The sequence below is a fragment of the Solea solea genome, chromosome 10 (genome assembly GCF_958295425.1).
Source record: "Solea solea chromosome 10, fSolSol10.1, whole genome shotgun sequence".
Taxonomy (NCBI): Eukaryota; Metazoa; Chordata; class Actinopteri; order Pleuronectiformes; family Soleidae; genus Solea; species Solea solea.
This window is the reverse complement of record NC_081143.1, coordinates 6,175,110-6,194,433: the sequence shown is the minus strand read 5'-3', so window position 1 is coordinate 6,194,433 and position 19,324 is coordinate 6,175,110. Positions and strand designations below refer to the sequence as shown.

The following is a 19,324-nucleotide window of genomic DNA, read 5'->3' as shown; positions in this document are numbered from 1 at the left end:
CTTTGGCTTATGGTTTTACCTTATGTCAAAATCTAGGCGTAAGATCTATTTTGATTTCTTTTACTGCATTAACTAAAGCTCTGTTTAGGTCATTGCAGCCAATATTGATTTGATTATTCACCTGTGACTTTCCTTTCCTGTGACCTGTCAAAATGTCTGGTTATCATTTATCCTCCTAAAGTAATCAGGTTCCTGACTTCCTGAGAAAATAAAGACACTCAAATATACTCGATGTTAAAAACCTTCAGGAATCATAAAGATTTCAATAGTTCAGTGCTGTCTGGGTTAAATGCGAACAGTGCCGTTGTTATACAGCAGGGGGCGCCAGGAAATTAGGTTTAAACCAAACAGCATTGGCCCCGCCCCCTTCCACAAACGATGCATTCCAGTGCAATTGTAAATGATCACACTGACGTTAAAAGGCGATTATTACCCTAAGATTTGAAAAGTCGAAGAAATAAACATAGTTAACAAAGCCCAGAAAAAAAGCAGTCATCGGCATTGAATACGTTTGGAACCCAAATCGTTCTCTACAGCTTTTAACCTTGTTCCTTTCGACTTTTAATGCGTTTTTCGTGTTTCCTGTCGCTGCAAACAAACTAACCCTGAGCACAAAACACATGTCAACAGTATTAAAGTTCAACGATGAGAACAATCTTAAGTTCATTGTTTTGTTTTTTACAATGCAATGCAATTTTATACATATTCTCTTCAGTTCAGCGCACGGACACTGGAGTTTACGAGGAACAGTGAAGGTAACACTTCGTCATATCCTTCCGCGGGAAAATTCAGTAAATCCGATGTGACAACTTTCTTGTATGGATTATTAACAGAAGTTGAAGAATATTACTGGTTTAGCATATCAACGTTCGTCTGTGCATGGTGTTTGTACAACCAACGGAACAAAATGGTAAATACATGTTCAACTTTTGCATGATTTAACCGTGACGACCGACGTTTATATTCGTCAGATATGGGCTACGGGCTAGCATGTAAATGTTAAATATAGTCACCTAGCTACGATATAACACTTATTAATTTCTTTTGCGGTATTTATTGAAGCTTATATTACCAACCGTAGGTGCTGCAACCACTTTATTGGCTGTAATTCAGGATTCACCACCAGACTGTAATACTACATTACGTAAATGCTGAGATTACAAACACAGACCAGAGCGTGATCTTACTTGTAAGTAATCTGTAGTAAAAATCGTCGTTTTCAATCAAATATTATAACATAACAGTGTAAACTGTGATAAAGTTAGGACAAATAAATACTAGCGAGTGTGATAACCAAGATGGTGTGACGTTGATTTTCTTTCAGTGCTCGGTGCTGCCGCAGGTGGCTGGAAATCATATTACAACAATACTGTTGGTGTGACGCAAATGGCAAACATGTCTTACTCTTTGTCCCTTGTGAAATAGTTAGGTTAATGGGAGAAAGTACTGTCATTCTCATCAAGCTCAAGTATTAAGGACATGATTCAGCACTATTTAGACGGACTAAATGACTGATTTACTCATAAAAATAATACAATTAAAGCCAAGTATATTTATTAAGGTGTCTTTCTGGATGGAATTTGCATGTTCTCACTGCATGTGTATAGATTTTCTCCAGGTTCTCTGGTTTCCCCCTACAGTCCAAAAACATGCAGATTTGGGGATTAGGCAAATTGGACACTCTAAATGGACCGTAGGTGTGAGAGTGGATGGTTGTTTGTATCTATGTGTACCCTGCCTTTTGGAAAAAGCAGCTGGGATTGGCACTAACCCCCCACGCAAGTCTTCCCCAGGACCTATTTAGAGTAGAGGTCAAAGGGCTGCAGCTGACACTGTTATCATTTTGCTGGCTGCGTTAACAAGCTAAAATATAGTTTTAATTTCCCTAACATGCCATTGATTTGTGATTAAGTAGTCATGTTTAAACGTCCTGTTGCAGTCAAAGAAGAAAGGACTGAGTTTGGAGGAGAAGAGAACTCGCATGATGGAAATTTTCTTTGAATCAGTAAGTTTGACATGTCACACACCGTGTAGTAACACAAACAACAGCTTAATATAGAAACCACAGTGTCTTGGTATTTACTGCTTGGATTTAATAACAATTCGTACAAGGGCATTGATTTGTTATTTCTCTTTAGGGAGGAGTCAAAAGCTAAAGTGCCAATTAAATAAACCTGCAGAGATGACTCACTGTATGTTGTGTTGTAGGAAAATCCTACTTAGTATATAATTAAGTAAGACAGCCCTGACATCCCTCTCCCGACTAGTGTTTTCAAGCTCCTCGTGCAGGACTCTGAGGCAGTCTGAGGTCAGATGAGATATACAGTATATGATGATAATTATCTACTTCTAATAAATCAAATGTCAAGATTTCAGCGCTACACATGTACAAATCCAGAAAGTAAAGACTTTTACAGTTACCTCAAATAACTCTGAACTCATGAATTTATCAGTGGTATTAATTGCAGGAAAGCGGAAAGTGTGGTTAAAACCCTTAGACACTGATATGGACTTGTGATAGCTGTTAAATGGTTCTTGTTTCTGTTTTTTAATGGAAAACATTTTCTTGCCATCTTTCTAGAAAGATGTGTTCCAACTGAAAGACATTGAGAAGATTGCCCCCAAGACAAAGGGCATAGGTGAGTAATTGGCAACAGTTTCATGAGAACAATAACATAAACAGTGACTTTCTTTTAATGGTCTGCCCACATGTGCTTTGCCGGTCAAGTGCTCTGGTTTGCTGCCTGCATAACAAACTACATACAGTACAGCCTTGTTTGTGTTCCACCTTCTCGTTTTTGCCTAAATAAATTAAACAATTTTGTAGAGGTTTGTAGAGACACTGTTCTCTAGTTTTAGGGAAGAAAATATGATGGTGGGAGCGGAGTCTGTACACTTAAAAGATTTGGGTTTGACATCAAAATACGAATATAGGACAACAGATCAGTATTTCAGCTTTACATTTACATTGAGATGTGTCAAACAACTTAGAAAATAGCTTTGTTTGTTTATGGAATAACACATTTTTGTTGAGCAAAAGCATAGGAACAGACGGACTTGAATTAGATTTCAATGGTTAAAAAGTTGAGTTTGCATAATATGTCCTTCTTAATATTTAGTGGCAATCCTTTGGTGTGCGTTGTGTTGGATCTTTAACTACTTTTTGCCTCTCCTCTTGACAGTCTAGCAGAGCACAGATTGCAATCTGCTCTACTGTTGTCTTCATTGCCTATCTTCAAGCATTTCTAAACCGCTGACATTGTAACACCTCCACTTACCCCCGCTCACTTGAAGATGTGTGAAGTGGTATCGGGTGCAGGAGTGTCGGTATTGGTGCATCCCTACTCGAGAGTGAACTGTTGGTTATTGGGGGTCGCACTTCTGTTGATTCTGTTGTGATTGTCGTTAGGAACCAAAACCTGGGACCTGCTGAAATGACCGTGAAATGACTTCAGCCTCACCGACTGAATTTAAGTAACTGGTTAAAATGGATCACCAGCACAGCATTTATCTGTACTTTGTGTGGGAAAAAAATAACAAAACTTGTGTCTGGGAGCACCCTAGCCTTAAAACCTGAAGAAAATATATGAGAATTTCGCCAACTGAGTGAGCAGCTTTAGCTGGATGTATGAGAGGTTCAAAGCTTATTTCAGACCAGTTTGACCTACTTTTTTTTAGCCTGAATTTCAAGAGATGAAGTGTTGGTGCTTGCCACTTTTGAAAGCTTTAAAGTTTTTTTTGTCTTATCATAAAAAAATCATCTGCAGATGCTTCTCTTGCAAGTCACCATTTAAAATAATAGATTTGTGAATATGTAAAATATAAACTAGTGACAACACACAGTGAACAATGCTGCATTTGCACTGTTATAAAGTAATGTAATGTAAATATTTAAGAAACAATTAAAGGTAAAATAAACTGGGATGAAATGGCATGAATAAAGAGGTTACCATGGTAACCAAGACTAGCTGTTGCTGTCTTTACTGTGATCTGTTTGTATAAGCAGGACCACCCTATCAGTAATCTCATGGCGCAGAGTGCAGCTAAAAAATTTTGGGCTTCAGCTAAATAAAAGTCTCAGTTTCAACATGGAGTCTTATATTACATGGTTTCAGAGGGGAAATGTGTAAAAACACAAGCTTTTAAAGTACTTGGTACTGCAGAGGAACAGAACCATGTTGTGTGTCTGGGAGAATTGAGGATGTATTTTGTGTTCAAGTGGACAAAACATTAATCTGCTGAAACTGGATCTTGTTGCGGTGATTAAAAGCACATGTTTCTGACCTCTGTACTTGGGCATAACGTAGTTACTGAGTGATGGGGGAGGGGGGCAAAAAGAGAAGTGCATTGCGTGCACCTTTTCCTGTAGAAAAGGAGAAAGTGTGGGAAATGGGCCAAGTAAATGATCGCAGCTGTTTTTAGTGGTAATACATATGAACAGAAAAGACAAGCATGCAGAAAATGACAGTAGTAGAGTCAAACTCACAGGATGTGGTCAATACATCCACTAAGGTTTCTGCATTTTCAATGATCATTTTTACTTTCACTGTTATTCATCAACCTCTCAGGTCTCGGCACAGTTCAACCTCTTAATGCTGCAGATAAACCCTTTCACTTTCACAGTGGACTGGCTGTACAAACGTGTAGGAGTATCACGTTTCATCACCGACACTGTTCAAGATGTAACTCTGCTCTATTACATCCTCTCATGCGCTGCTCTTGCTGATAAATATAAATCGAGCAGATAGGCTGCAGATGTGTGGGTTTGATTTTGCTGAACACTTGCGTGATAACTCCTGCCAGAAGTAGATCAAAAAATGGGACCTGATGCTGACTTGTATTCTTTCAACCATCTGGTTTAACACTGCATTCTTCTGTCATCATTTGCAGTTTGTATCACCAAAAAATCTCAGGACTTCTCAGAGAGTTTGTACTGGCTGTAGCTCAGTCACAAATCAAATATGTAGGAAATGAGCTTTGCTGGGAATGGAGTGTAATGGAAAATCAAGGAAAGTGGAACTTACAGTAAAGCTACAGTGTTTTTGGTCATTTTAGTTGTTGATGTTATTATTCTGCCTATTGGTATGGTCTTTGAGAACAGATGCATGCATGCATTTATTCTTTGTCTACTGCTTTATCCTCCACATGAGGGTCCAAGGGCCACTGGAATCAATCCCAGCTGACATAGGTCAAAAGGTGGAGTACACCGTAGACAGGTCGCTAGTCCATTGCAGAGCCAACACAGAAATGAACTACCGTTCCTTCTCACATTCACACCTATGGTCAGTTTAGAGTGTCCAAGTAACCTCTGCATGTTTTTGGACTGTGGCAGGAAACTGCTAGAAAACCTCGGCACAAACGGGGAGAACATGCAAATTCCATACAGAAAGGCCCTCGGTCAGATAGGGTGGCAAACACAGACCTTGTTGCTGTAAGGCAACAGTGCGAGCCACTACTCTGCCTTGTGGTCTGTGAACAGAAATAATACACTTTACTCGCACAATAATGCGGTTGCCTCCCTCTCCCTTGACATACTGTAATGACACAATATAAACAGTGCTATACTGAGGCCATATCCATACCAAATAAATAAACTAACTCTGGGGCTGCATTTTATTATACATGAGCAAAAACGGATTCCTCTAGAAACGATGATGATTCATTTAACCACATTCACTTCCTGACTTTCAGCTCTGAATAAAAGGCTCAGTTTAAACTCACTTATTTCACTCTCGGTTTCACCTTATCGTCGGTCTAATAAAAGAAATTCATTTCTACTTTTCAAAACATCTATCTCGTTAGTTATTCTCTCAGAATCAAGCAAAGAACTCCAGAGGAGGGCGTCATCTTCCTGTTTACTCTCACACGCACAGGCTCGATGTACCTGAGTGGTCATGTGATATATGTGCATTTTCAAGGGGCGCTACTACTACTTGTTTTTTATCTTAAAACACATTTTTTTAAATGTAATGAACTTAGTAGTGGATGTGGAGTCATGTGTATCTGATGAGATTAATCAGTGTTATGTGAACTCATTTGAGAGTGGCTTGAATGTAATGGGCATTTGTTGATATTTAAAAGTTGCACTCTACAGTTTTGAAATGTGAAGGTGTCTTTTCCTCTGTCTTTGCTGCTTGAAGCCCCCATGACTGTGAAGGATGTCCTGCAGAGCCTGGTGGATGACAACATGGTGGACTGTGAAAAAGTGGGCACATCCAACTACTACTGGGCCTTCCCCAGCAAGGCCTTAAACACTCGCAAGCACAAACTGGGGGAGCTGCAGAGACAGGTGAGACCCCACAGATTTGGTCAAACCAAGATGATTTTGTTTCTCAAAATTTGCTGCTGATACTGAACTAAACAAAACATAAGAGCAGCAGGGCAATGTGGTGTTTACAGCGAAGAGATTGTACAAAGAAAACAAAAAGATTGTACAAAGAAAATGAAAGTAAATGAAAAAGAGTGATTAAAGAAATCAGTTTCAGTACATTTTAAACCATTAAACCATTAACCATTTTTTTAAAATCAGTAAAAGTTTGTGATTCATCTTCTTGGAACAGGTAGGACTGGTCGAGCTGACACTGTTCAAACTATGTCATTGTCTTGGCCACCTAGAAAAATGACTGCATCATTCTAAAACTAAAAGAACAGGAACTGCTAGGGACATGAAAGTTGCCTGTTGCCTTTTGAGGTGAAGGAGGAATTGTGATTAAATATGTGGATGTGAAAATACTTGACATGCAAAAAGTTCTGTAACAGCCATATTGTGTGCACTATAGGTGCATTTAGGCACGATTACATATAATGTGTCATGTACACTATATACCACTATACCAGTGGTTGTTCATGCTGCTGTTTACACATGCAAAAACCATGCCAATGTCAATCTTGTATGCTTTTCAAATGACATGCATGTGTTTTTATATTTATGTGTTTTGAAATGATCCCTTTGGAAAATATCACTAGTATCATTTATAATGATTGTGATGAACCATTGGTTTTCTTTGGAATTCAGTGCATGATATTCATAATGGGCCACACAATTGGTATAGTGGTAAGCCGGTCGGAACAAGGGCCTTTCTGCATTGAGTTTGCATGTTCTCCCCGTGTGTGTTTGCGTGTGTTTTCTCAGGGTTCTGCGGCTTCCTCCCACAGTCAAAAAAAATGGACAATAGGTGTGAGAGTAGGTGGTTGTTTGTCTATGTATGTGTCCCTGTGATGGACTGGCGAACTTTCCAGGGTGTACCCCGCCTATCGCCCTATGTCAGCTGAGATTGGCACAGCTCCCACCTGTGACACTCATGTGGAGGATAGAGCAGGTAGAATATGGATGGATGGATGGATGGATATTCATAATTTAAATGCTAAACTAAGCATATGTATATTCTGGCCTTACTTGGCTTGTAACCGGAGGATCGCTGGTTCAGGTCCCCACCAGGTCAAAAGGGCTGGGGTACCCCTGAGCAAGGTACCCAACCCCCATTGCTCCCCGGGCACTACTCAGTGTGGCAGCCCACTGCTCCTAATTCTAGGATGTCAAATGCAGAGAAATAATTTCCCTAAGGGGATTAATAAGATTTAGATTTAGTGAATGAGTGCTGTAATCAAAGCTAAAGGCAGTCCAACGATGTGACCCTTTTTTTAGGTGGCGACTTCTTTTTTGGCCAGGCAGTGTATTATGTAGTGATATGGACTGAAATGGTTTAACATAATGTTAAAGATGCTGATTCCCGTATTTCACACCTAATGTTTTACAGTAAGTGTGGCTGGTTTATGATAAGCACAGCTCAGAAAACACTTTGAGTAAGTGAAGGTTAAGAGAGGAAAATAGGGAAGAAAATGCAAATGAGCTGCTGAATACAGTCAAGTTCCTCTGAGTAAAAAGACAAGTGATTAAATAATAGACAAACGTTTTAATTATGTGTCCTTTAAAATCCTGTTTTCACATTTTTTTAATGTTCAAAATGAATCAAAAGACTATCATGTCATGTTGGGAGAGGTTTGTGAGAGCAGAAAGTGTACACCACACCATCTTTGAATTCGCCGTCATCTGTGACGATGACCCATTTCCCTCTCCTGTTTCATGGCAGACAGATGGTGTGAGGGTGGTGACTCCACAAACACACAATTAAGCCACAATTAATGTTGGGCACGAGTTAAATGTCACAAAGCTGCGATCTGTCTCTAAATAATTTGGTTGTACCACAAGAAAAGCGATATACTGTGTCGCTGTTGTTGTGATACCACTGCATTTAGCCATCAGAATAACTGTGATGTCATCTTTCTAAGAAATCAATTGAAATTTTAATTAATGATTGATAGACAAAAAATTAGTGATTGGTTGGGATATGCTGTAATTTATAGATTATGAAGCATCTCCTTTTGTTCCAGATTAATTACAAAATATGCTTTGACTTTTTCATAAATATGTATAAATTAAAATGTTTAGTCTGTGTACTCTACTGGTCTACTGTGTATCCATAGCAATAACTAATGTAAATATCGAGTATACTGAAATTAAATCCAATGTGTACAGTCTTCCGTTGCTTCAGCAAATTAATGTTTTTGTCAGTATTACTCTATTAAAATGTTGTATTTCTTTATCTAATGTCAAAAATGCACAGAAAACTATCGTTTTTATGATGTATCTTGTTTTCCTACTTGAAACATTTAAAAATGCTGTGCGTGTATTTTAATATGTACTGTGCTAAATTTCCCGTTCATCTGTTTTTCTCGAAAGGTTTCTGACGCAAAACAGCGAAAAGTGAATTTAGAAAAAGTGGTTGAAAAGGCAAAAGTAGGACGCCAAGACACGGTGAGAAGATTTTCACATGGCTTCCTCTCTCTCTATTTATTTCAACATAACGTAAAATGAATGGAATGGAGCATGTAAGTGAGACGTACATGAAACGCTCTGTGCAGGAGGAGAGAAGCTCCCTGTTGAAGGAGCTGCAGGCTCTGAGAGAAGAGCGAACTCAGCTGCAGGCCGATTTGGAGAAGTACAGAGAGTGTGACCCAGAGGTTGTTGAGGAGATGAGTGAGTACAGACACATCCTGAGTGTGTTTTTCTTTCAACGTCACCTTCAGGTTTTTACTTTATTCCAAGCTTCAGTACTGTGATATTTTTGCAGGGCCACAGTATTAAAGCTAGAGTAAGTGTATGTGATGTTTTGGCCAGTGGAGCTGAGTGTTTTTGGTAATGATTCTCATTGAAGAAATAGAGTTCAGATGTATCAGGTGTTTCAAAGCGGCAGATGGTGCTGTTTTGGATCGAATGAAGATCCCTTATTTAAATGACATGACAGACTGAGTGGGACAACATCCAAGAAACGCCTCCCATAAATTGGCAAATATCGCTGGTACAGTTGGCAGCCATTAACATTTCCACCCATTTTAAGCAACTTGAATAAACCTTTTTTTTTGTCTTTTGTTTATGATAAATGCTTTATAATTGAGCCTCCTTGCCTTTTTAACCTGTTCCAACACATCAATCAGTCTATGCGGAGGCATTAATAGAGACAATGCCTCACCAGTGTTGCTATGAACCTGGCCAGCAGTCAAAAGCGCCCACTCGTATTGCTAAAAAAAGACAAGCAGATTGTGGCAAAACATATTTTACATGCTTAAATGTCCTCTTCCCACATTTCATCAAACACTGCTCTGGATTTTCAAGCAGTTCAAAATAAAGTGTGAATGCATCCAAATTCATTATGAACCATGCCTGCATGAGAGTGCTCAAAACGAATAAAAAATACAGTTAGAAAAAACAAATCTCGCACTAGTGTGAGACTGAAGATTAAACCCCTTTTGCTCCTCTACCTCTCGTATTCTATAAAGTATCATTCTGTTCTCAGGAACAGATGTGATGTCGGTATGTATTTGAATTCATATCACACCATATGTTGTCATAAGGAGACACATTCGGGTCACATTTTAATGCCAGTTGTGAACAGCTGTACTTGTGGTCGGATCACTGCAACCGGATGTTAATACCCGGTCTGAATGTGGCCTTCATATGTCAAACAACTCAACAGGATTTTTGAGTTGCCATTATTTGCCACAGCAGACCTCTTCTGTGATTGTACTGCAGCAGTCCTCTCAGTAAAACTCAAACATGAGGAAGGAGAAGTGGTACGGACTCATCTGTTATCTGTTCTCTTCTGAACACTTTGCACATTAGCTTTAATTGGGGTCTAAATGGATAAAGTTAACTTTTATGATGCAGAGACCACTGTCAATGACCCGTTACCTGGGTGTGGTACACCTGTTTTCTGGTATGGCCACACTGTACGCAGCTATTAGTGGTATTACAAAACTTCTCTGCTGCTTTGTGTTCATGTCACAGGTGACCTGCAGTAAGGGGTGTGTTACTTAATGTGCAAACTTGTGGAGAATGTGTCATAAAAAAATCTGGTCCGTTTACCTGCTCCTCCCAGTGTTGCATCAGACATTCATTCAACCTACAAAAAGCTGGGCTGGTTTTTTTCCACTGCAGCATCAAAATATTGTCTCATACTGATAATTTCCAGTGGCGCACATTAAATCGTTTGATATTCTCAAATCATTTGAAATTTCAGGAACAAGTTGCTATAAGTTTGTGTTAAAGGTATGTGACCCAAGAGATAAAGCTTAACTATTACTTTAACATAGAGACAATTAGTTTATTAACAGACAATTTTGACCACCAAATATTTAAAATGCTAAATATACAGATTCTATTCTCAGGTGTGAATAATTGGTTGTTAACCTTTTACATTTTTAATTAAACAGAAAATAAATATTCTGTAATATTTAAATATATCATTGTGTGTGTGTGTGTTCAGAAATTGCAAAATGAGGTGAAATAAGGACTGGACTCTGTTGGCTTCACACCTTCTGAAGAAATAGGCGTATATTTCTCCAATATTGTCAACTGTGTTAAGGAATTGTACATCGATAGATGGATACTTTCACCGAAGTATTAGGGCCAAACTGAAGAAAGACATTTTTAATCTTATGAGAATAAAGTCGTAATATTATTATACTGCCACTTGCGTCAAGATGAGGAACGCGGAGCATTTTGTGAAGTTATATTTTGGTTTGGGCTTCACAAACAAAGGAAATATTGAATCTTTTGGCACATCGGCACCACATTATCATTAGCATCAGGATATTTTTGCAAGATTGTGCAAGAAACTGAGTCTCTCTTTTTGGAGGAGGAGGAAATGGCTGGTAGTGGTCGACTGCAAGGCCAGCAGTGGTTATGTCTGCTTTCTGTTGCTATACAAGGCTAGGCCCATGAGCAAACAACGCCAGCTATATGAGGTACAAACATAAACAAAGAGGGAAAACATCATAAAACCTGAAGAATAAAAGCATCATACAAAACCAGCACTCCCATAAAGGGTAAATAAATACATAAATAAAAAAGAGGAGTCAATCTAAATGCATGTCTTCATGTGTTTATCACTGTGATGATGTAACAAATGAGTTTTAGGTTTATAGCGCTGAACTCTGTATCGTCTGCCTGGCGATAACGGCTCGTATTGACAGTGCAAACATGAGAGGGGCGAAAGAGATTCTCTGGGAATGTTTAAGTCCATGAATAATTCCACTATAAACCAAACCAAGAATATTTTACAACAGGTTAATTAATTAAAGAAATGTGTCAACATATTGATGAATAAAAAGTGTCATTAGACATGTAGGTCAGAGCCTGAGGCGTGGTTTTGGAGGAATGTCCACTACTTTGAATTAAAAAACGGCAAAGTTGCTGATTCATGTTGAGGGGTCAACTGAAATCTATTTAAAGTAAAAACCGGTACTGCAGCTCAACACTAATGTTTTTAGACAGCTGCTGATAGCACAGTGTACAGACCAGACATTCTTCAGATCGTAGATAATACAGTCATGTGAGATGTGGCGAAATTCCAAAATGTAGACTTTTCATCATATTATGTTTTTGTCATGCATCCCAGATAAACAAGTTCATGGTCACATCATGATTACCTGCACAAACTTCACCTCTACATATATATATATATATGTGTGTGTGTATATATATGTGTGTGTATATATAAGAAAAAGAAAGCTGATTATTCAACTGTCAATTAGATAGACAAGTCTAATAGTTTAATGAGATTGGAAAAATATATCTTGTGCTTTCACGTTTATTACTGTCTCCACTTGCCTACAGTTCGTGTTTTTGAACTACATCTCACACAGATAACCATCTCCCTCCAGCAAAACTTGGATTTTATCACAAGAGCTTTGTGCAACTCTGATGATTGTGTATGTTATGTCTACACTTGAAGGGGTTAAGAGTGAACTTGCACAATGGACCCGCTCAGACCGGTTCATCTTCATGCAGATGCTCATTGGTTGTGTGTCCCTATAGAAAACATCTGTTGAAATTACAAAAAGAAAATAACTCGACCAAAATCAATTGGACATTTTTTTTGCCTCCACAAAAACTGTTCCTGTCAATAATAATTTGTCTTTCAGTGGTCAAAACCCAAGCTTGACATGCTTTGTCTTAAGCTCTGCTCACATGAAACCAGATCCCCACTAATTATTATGTACATGTTTTTGCATATTTGGACTTGTAGTTCCTGATCCCTGAGCATGTTTGACAATGGCTACCTCACTCATAGATACCAATATGCTAAAGTTACAGCAGGTCTATTAAATTTAGCTGAAACCTAAATTTAAATGCATGTGACTTGTACTCTGGGTTGTGACGGCTGAATGCACCGTCACATTTATGCAGAAAGAGCTCATACTGTACCTCCATTAACATTTAAAACACCTAAGCTCACAATGTTAAATTTATAAAAACAAAAAGAAAACTGGATTCTCTCCAAAATGTAATTTGTCTTTGATTCATGCCCCACCTCTCCACAAAATGTAAACTTGTGCCAAGGACAAAGTGGACAGACAACATTCAATTTACTCTGGATTTGTCATGTTTAAATGTTCAATTGTTGCCACGCCCTTAGCTGCCAGAAAGCCACAGTGATCACAGAGCGGCAACATGTGAGGTTTAAAACCACCAAAACAAGGAAGGGCAGACGATGCTTCAAAGATCAATGTGCATGGCATTTATTTATTACAAAAGAAACTTTTAAAACACAAGTCAAAGGAACCCCATTGCAATATACACCTATATACTGTATATATATTTACATTGTTGTGTGTGTGTGTATACTGTGTACTATATTATGTTGTACATCATGATATTAAGGTTGAATATTTATGTGTGATACACTGTGTTGAATGTGCCGTGTGGACATTTGGCCAGGGACAACAACAATAATTGTGTTATTTAGTTTCAGTGAACATTTTCAATTAATTCATCTTGAATTCAAAACAAATGAGCAGGTCAGAAAACCACATGTCGTGTTTCTCTTGGCATCCCAATTCTCAGCTACAAAGTGAATACATAATTATTGTAATTAATTTGACTTTGTGTTGCTCTTTATGTTATGATCAACCTGGTTTCTAGCTATTATTGTTATTATTTATTTTGTTAATACTCTTATTAAAACTACAAAGATTGCATAATTGCGTCGTGTCAACTGCACCAGGTATTTTTGCCAGATATAGATGAGTTCCACTGTTAAAAGATTAGTTTTAGCTACTGTTAAATTCCAGGTGCACTGGTACTTAATGGTGTCACCTGCTTTTGTTAACCTGGTTCAATTTTTATGAAATACCATATTTTTCTTCAGCTGCTGAATCATGAATATTTTCATGATTATTATTTGCTCAATATAACAAAGAAATCATTGAAACTGAATAATATGGTTGGATATGGAAATAATATGGATAAAAATAGTTAGTTACAGCCCTAATTTTGTTAATGGTATTTAGGGATGTGCACTGTTATTTCGTTTGGTGTTGGTTTCAGCTGTGCATTTTGCTGTCTTTTTTTACGAGTGCATCCTCTGTCTTATTCATTCCCTCACTCTTCTCTGCTTCACTCTCATGTTACTACTGATAGTTCACACAAAGACGCAGCGTGAGAGATAGTTCATGGTGTCCTCTTAATGTGGACAAACTGACCCCCAACGTGAAAGTCGGGCCAAAATATCAGCGTTTATTTTCTCTTTCTTTAAATGCACTGCTACTCATCCTGCTGCAGCTGCTCAACCTGAACCCGGTAACAGTGTTGCTACAGCTGTTTTTATGTTAATTTATGAGACACTTTTAACTATAAAGGAAATCATATAACAACACAGACCTTGGGCAAAATAAACCCACAGTACTTTTTATGCAGAATACATTTTCTCCTCCTAGGGTGACAGATTTTCAACTAAGCATTAAGCATTTATGCACTTGGCAGACATAGGGTGAGTCTTGGTCATAAATGCAGATTACCATTGTAACTTTTTATTGGAAAATGCTGTGCAACTCGTTATTTGGGTGTTAATCTTTTGAAATTGGTCCCTGTTTTGTAGATGTCTTCACTTTTCATCGCAGAGATGTGAGGATGTAATAAATTAATCATTGCAACGGTGACAAAAAAAGGTTGCATGCACCTGATGGAATAAAAGTTACCCATTGCAGTTATGATGCGTAATGCATGTTTTGATCATATAATGTGTGTTTTACAGAAAAGTCCAACGTCGTTGCTAAAGAAGCTGTTTCCAGGTGGACAGGTAAGTCATTATCTTACAAACATACAAGTATAATAAGTCTGGAATCATTATTCCAGACTTATTACATTTAATAAATCATTATTGCTCAGCTGTTTTTGATTATCAAACAATGAATAAATAAATTTTTCCTGTGAGGTTGCAGCTTCTCAATCTACTTCAAAACAACATTGAAATAGATTAAGTGATTATTGAAAATGATCATTTGTAAGGCTGTATCTCATTTGTACCTAATTATTATTCAAGTCAGGGGTGCCAAACGTACGGCCCGCGGGCCAGAACGGCCCACCAGAAGGTCCAATCTGGCCTGCAAGATGAATTTGTGTAAACTAGTGTTGTAAGAATGCTGCTGCCCCTTTAAGAGCCGGGCAAGTGAGAGAGAGAGAGAGCGATGTGTATGTGAAGAGAGAGAAGCCAGCATGGGCAGAGTTAGTGTTAGTCACTATGAAGTGGGGTAAATATGTGTTGTGTTCCAAGCCTGTTGAGAGAAAAACGCTCAGACTCTTCCAGATCAACCTGAGTGTCTGCCTGTTCATCCCCTATCTGTAGAAGTAAGGGTGTTAACCTGGAACAGGTAATAATATCTCCCCTGCCGACCGCTGTCCAGAAGCAGAGCAGGAAAGTTAACACTACATTGAAGATAATCAACTACAATTATGTAGATCTACATATGGTCATTCCCAATTTGTCCCCTGGGGTCACATTTTTATTAGCCCCACTTTAGTTTTAGGAATACTACATAGATGTGTAGTAAAATAATTGGCATGTTCTAATCATATGTGAAATACTAGAATGTTTAGTTCTAGATACCTGTGACTAAATGTTTTATACCATAACATTTTCAGGTTTTTCATAATATGTTTTGTAAAAAAGATTCATTATATGTAAAACAAAGGGAAAACATTGGATTTCTTGTTGTTTATACGTCATCATGCTAATATTTTACTGGTCTGTATGTGGAGTTTGACACCTCTGACTTAAGTCATCAATTCAAAAATTACTTTTCAACGGATTATGAAATTATTAAAAATGTATCACATCAAGTAAAAGTCCCAGACAGAAATGTCCAACAATCCAGTTATTGCAGAATTCAATCTCAGTATTTGGTACAAAAATGACTGACACTCTTTAAAGCATTGAAGTTTCCAGACTGTAGGGTCACTTTGTGTTCAGCTTGTCACCAACTGCTAGTCAGCACACAGACACTCTGTGTGTATTAGTTGACCTGAGCGGTATCCTTGGAGACAGCTGACCTTTTGGGATCATGGTAACCAGTCCCGGCTTGTGGTGTTTTGACACTTGAGGTCAACAAAGTCATGTTGCCAGTTTGGCTGCCATAGAATTACACTCCTTTTAAGAAACCGTGACTCATACCTGACTTTTCCAAAAGATTTTAAATACATTTCTTTCCTCTGTTCACCAATTGCACGAATGACTAAAAGGAATTGGTTACATTTTCCTTAGAAACATTACTTTGGGTGGCAGGAAACTTGACAGTATATAAACTTTGAGCCCTTTTAAACGGTCAAAAAGTGCATTCATTGCCACAGTTGTAGCTTGCATTATCCCTGCAGTAAAGTAACCCTCCCTCTGAACGTGTTGCGTTGCCCGTGGTTTCATATGAACTTCCTGTGTAAAGCTGCAACCTGTAGCCTCGCCTCACTGAGACACACCCACACAAAGACAGACACTCTCAGACAAGCCCTGACACAGTAACTCGCTTGTACTTCACTACATATTGCCAAATGAGAATTGTTGTACAGTATGTACAACAATTCTTTGTTTTTGTATGTATACTGGTTGTCCACTGCACAGGTGTAAATGTGAAATGTTTAATGCTCAAATCTACATAGGGTTATATGATTTACCCTTTATCAGTCGCTGTATTTGAATGCAATGCAGTGTTTAAATGCTCTGATATTCATTTTTAATCTGCATGTTTGTTTTGTACACATGTGCCTATGTGTTGCAATCCACAGGCCAAAAATAAAGAACATCCGAGAAAAAAAAAACTTCAGTGTCACAGTCGGAAACTTTTTTTCCATTTCTGTTTCCAGATAATGTTTTTGCCATTAAGTCTTGGACAAAGAAGAAGTTTGCCTTTGATGACAGCCATATTAATAAAGCCTTTGGGATCCCCGAAGACTTTGACTACATGGACTAATTGCTTTTCTGCCGTTGCTCATGGACGCAGTAAGCAAAATATAAAAGAGCTTTAGTTTGAAGTGTTTGTACCTGGTCTCTGCATTTCTAGTTTCAGGGATTAAAATATATAAAAAAAGCACCGGGAGCTAAGATGGATATCTGTGATTTTGCTGCACCAGATGGATTTAAACAGCAGATATGTTTCTTTGGTGCAACCAGAGAAGAGACTGAACTGGCCATTAGTGGCTGTGAGGGGTGAGAGGTTTCTGTGATGAACAGAACTCAGCAGCTGGACTTTTGGGACACCTGTTTGTGTGAAAACTAAGAACTCCATGCCGATGATGGAAAAGAATCAACACTTAAACCTGTATGTTATGCCGGAGATCTAATTGATATGGTTTAAGCAGATGGCTTAGTATCATATGCTGGTGCACCTTTTCCTCTATATTTTTTTGTATTTCTTAATAGGGGCAAAAGGAAAACCTAAATGTAAATAAACGCTAGTTCTATTGATTTATAAGAAAGTTCTGTGGGATAATTACAGAGTATGTGTTCTGTCTGAAAGTGCTGCAAATTCATTTCCCTTTTTTTGTAGAATGACTTGTTTCTAATAAAACAGCCCCTTTTTCAAACCAGTGTTTGCAGCTACATGCATTCATTCAAAAACTTGTTAAACAGTAAACAAATGCATTTACGCTAGGCCCGCAAATCTTTTGTGTTTTCGGTTCTTTACAAATTGCAGCTGGAATGTTGCAAAATCAGTCGCAGGAGTTTTTTTTTTTTGAGCACTCACTTTCTGTTTGAACAGAAAAGGCACATTGTTGTCCTGATACGTCCAGAATGACCCCTGCTTTATTTTTTTTCCCCCTCCCTTTTTCTGTCAAACCAGATGCAAAACAGGTAGTTGTGTGTTTTGTGCTTCCTCAGTGGCCCTGTTATCGGGGCCAGTCTGTGTTGATTTAAATTAACTTTTCTTGATTTATTCTCCAGATTTCTTACAAGCAAAGTAATGATGTGCAAACATGTTTGTAGTTGGGTTCTTTGTATTATTATTTGCATATGTTTCCTAATGCAGTTTTTTTGCTTGTAAACCATTAAAGGTATGATATAAATAAGTATGAATATTTTGGTATTAAGCGGCACATTTATTATGGTGGACAGGACAGAGGGTAGCCTAGTGAATAAAGGTGTCTATTCTTAATGTTATTAATGCATAAGTTCATATTGCAATTGCTTGTATTCTTGCATGTATATTTATTGTGGCAACCCTAATGGCCTTGTTAGAAGTACTCGCAAGACTGACCCAGCAAAGGGAAAAAAAACTAAATACCTAGCAATAGTTTGTTTGGTGGAGCTGACACGCCTGCAAAAGAGTAACTCGAGTGTATGTTCATGTGTGTACCTGCCCAACTTGTCCTAACTATGATTCATGAGTCAGAGTTGCTGCATGTTGAAGCTTTCCAAGCAGTCTGTGCATAGTTTTACCTCACTGTCTTAACGTCTTCAGAAAAATAAAAGATTATATAATAGCAGACTGAAGAGGAAGTGGATTGTATTGCTTGTTATTGTACTATCTATCAATTAGGTTTGTTCATGACCAAGTAGGTTGCTCTGTTTATCTTTTCCAAGGTACATTATAAATGTACAGTATATCTTTGTTTTTTTTCTGGTGTAGTACTAGACACTGAGACTTGAGACAGCTTTTTGAAAGTTTCAGTCACATCTCTTGTCTCGGTCTCAGTCGGAGACAATTTTGAATCAAGATGGGTCAAGACCACAAATTCATATGGTCAAATTACTGTGACTGGGTGAAAAATGTCTTTTAACACAACTAATGCCAAGGTATATCTGTGAAAAACGTTTGCTTTCTGAAATCACAAAGATTAAGACTAATCTGCGTAGCAACATCTAACAATTTCATGAAGTGTGTGTGTGTATATGTGTGTGTGTGTGTGTATATATATATATATATATATATATATAGCCTGTACTATGGAGAGAGATTAGAAATACAATATTCAACCAATAAAACTAACTCTTGAATGCAACCAAAGGAAATCAAACTATTCTATTTAAGCTATTTATATCTATTTAAGCATTTATGCAATTGGCCTGTCACAGATAAATCATTACATGTTATGTGAAAAATATGCTTGTGGTGGTGATTTAGAATTATTGGATTTCCTGTGGAGTTTCAGTGCACTGCAATTATTTTAAGTAAGCTAGATAACTTTTAAAACAAGAGTGGTCAAGAAATTAGATAACTGCTCCACTTCATGATTAACTTAAAGCTCCAGGGTGTAACATTTAGTAAGGTTTATTGGCAGAAACTGAATGTTTTACTCATAATAGAATAAAAAGAAAAGAACGACATCTTTTCGCACTGTAAGTGCCCCCATTTGTTGCAATCTGCAGTCTCACCTTTAGATGTCACTAATTCGTACACACTGAGCCTTCAAGTTATCATTGAACTGTAAAACTTTTAGATATGCAGATGTGTGCACCATCAGTGTGGACACTTGTTTTTTCCTGTCTGTGATTAT

The 19,324-nt window shown here is 37.9% G+C and overlaps 1 protein-coding gene across 1 annotated transcript; it reads left to right on the top strand.

The window, feature by feature from the left end:
- The first annotated feature begins 774 nt into the window (after positions 1-774).
- mnd1 (meiotic nuclear divisions 1 homolog (S. cerevisiae)) lies at positions 775-17,897 on the top strand. Its single transcript, XM_058639626.1, has 8 exons — positions 775-910; positions 1,940-2,005; positions 2,582-2,639; positions 6,141-6,289; positions 8,741-8,815; positions 8,923-9,037; positions 14,595-14,639; positions 16,694-17,897. Exons 1-8 carry the CDS (start codon positions 908-910, stop codon positions 16,798-16,800), a joined length of 618 nt encoding a protein of 205 aa, XP_058495609.1. The 5' UTR covers positions 775-907; the 3' UTR covers positions 16,801-17,897.
- The last annotated feature ends 1,427 nt before the right edge of the window (positions 17,898-19,324 follow it).

Excerpts from the sequence above, each read along its gene's own strand:
- mnd1 (XM_058639626.1), top strand. Across the intron at positions 2,640-6,140 it reads CCCCAAGACAAAGGGCATAG|CCCCCATGACTGTGAAGGAT; the intron begins GTGAGTAATTGG and ends TGCTGCTTGAAG. Across the intron at positions 14,640-16,693 it reads AGCTGTTTCCAGGTGGACAG|ATAATGTTTTTGCCATTAAG; the intron begins GTAAGTCATTAT and ends TTCTGTTTCCAG.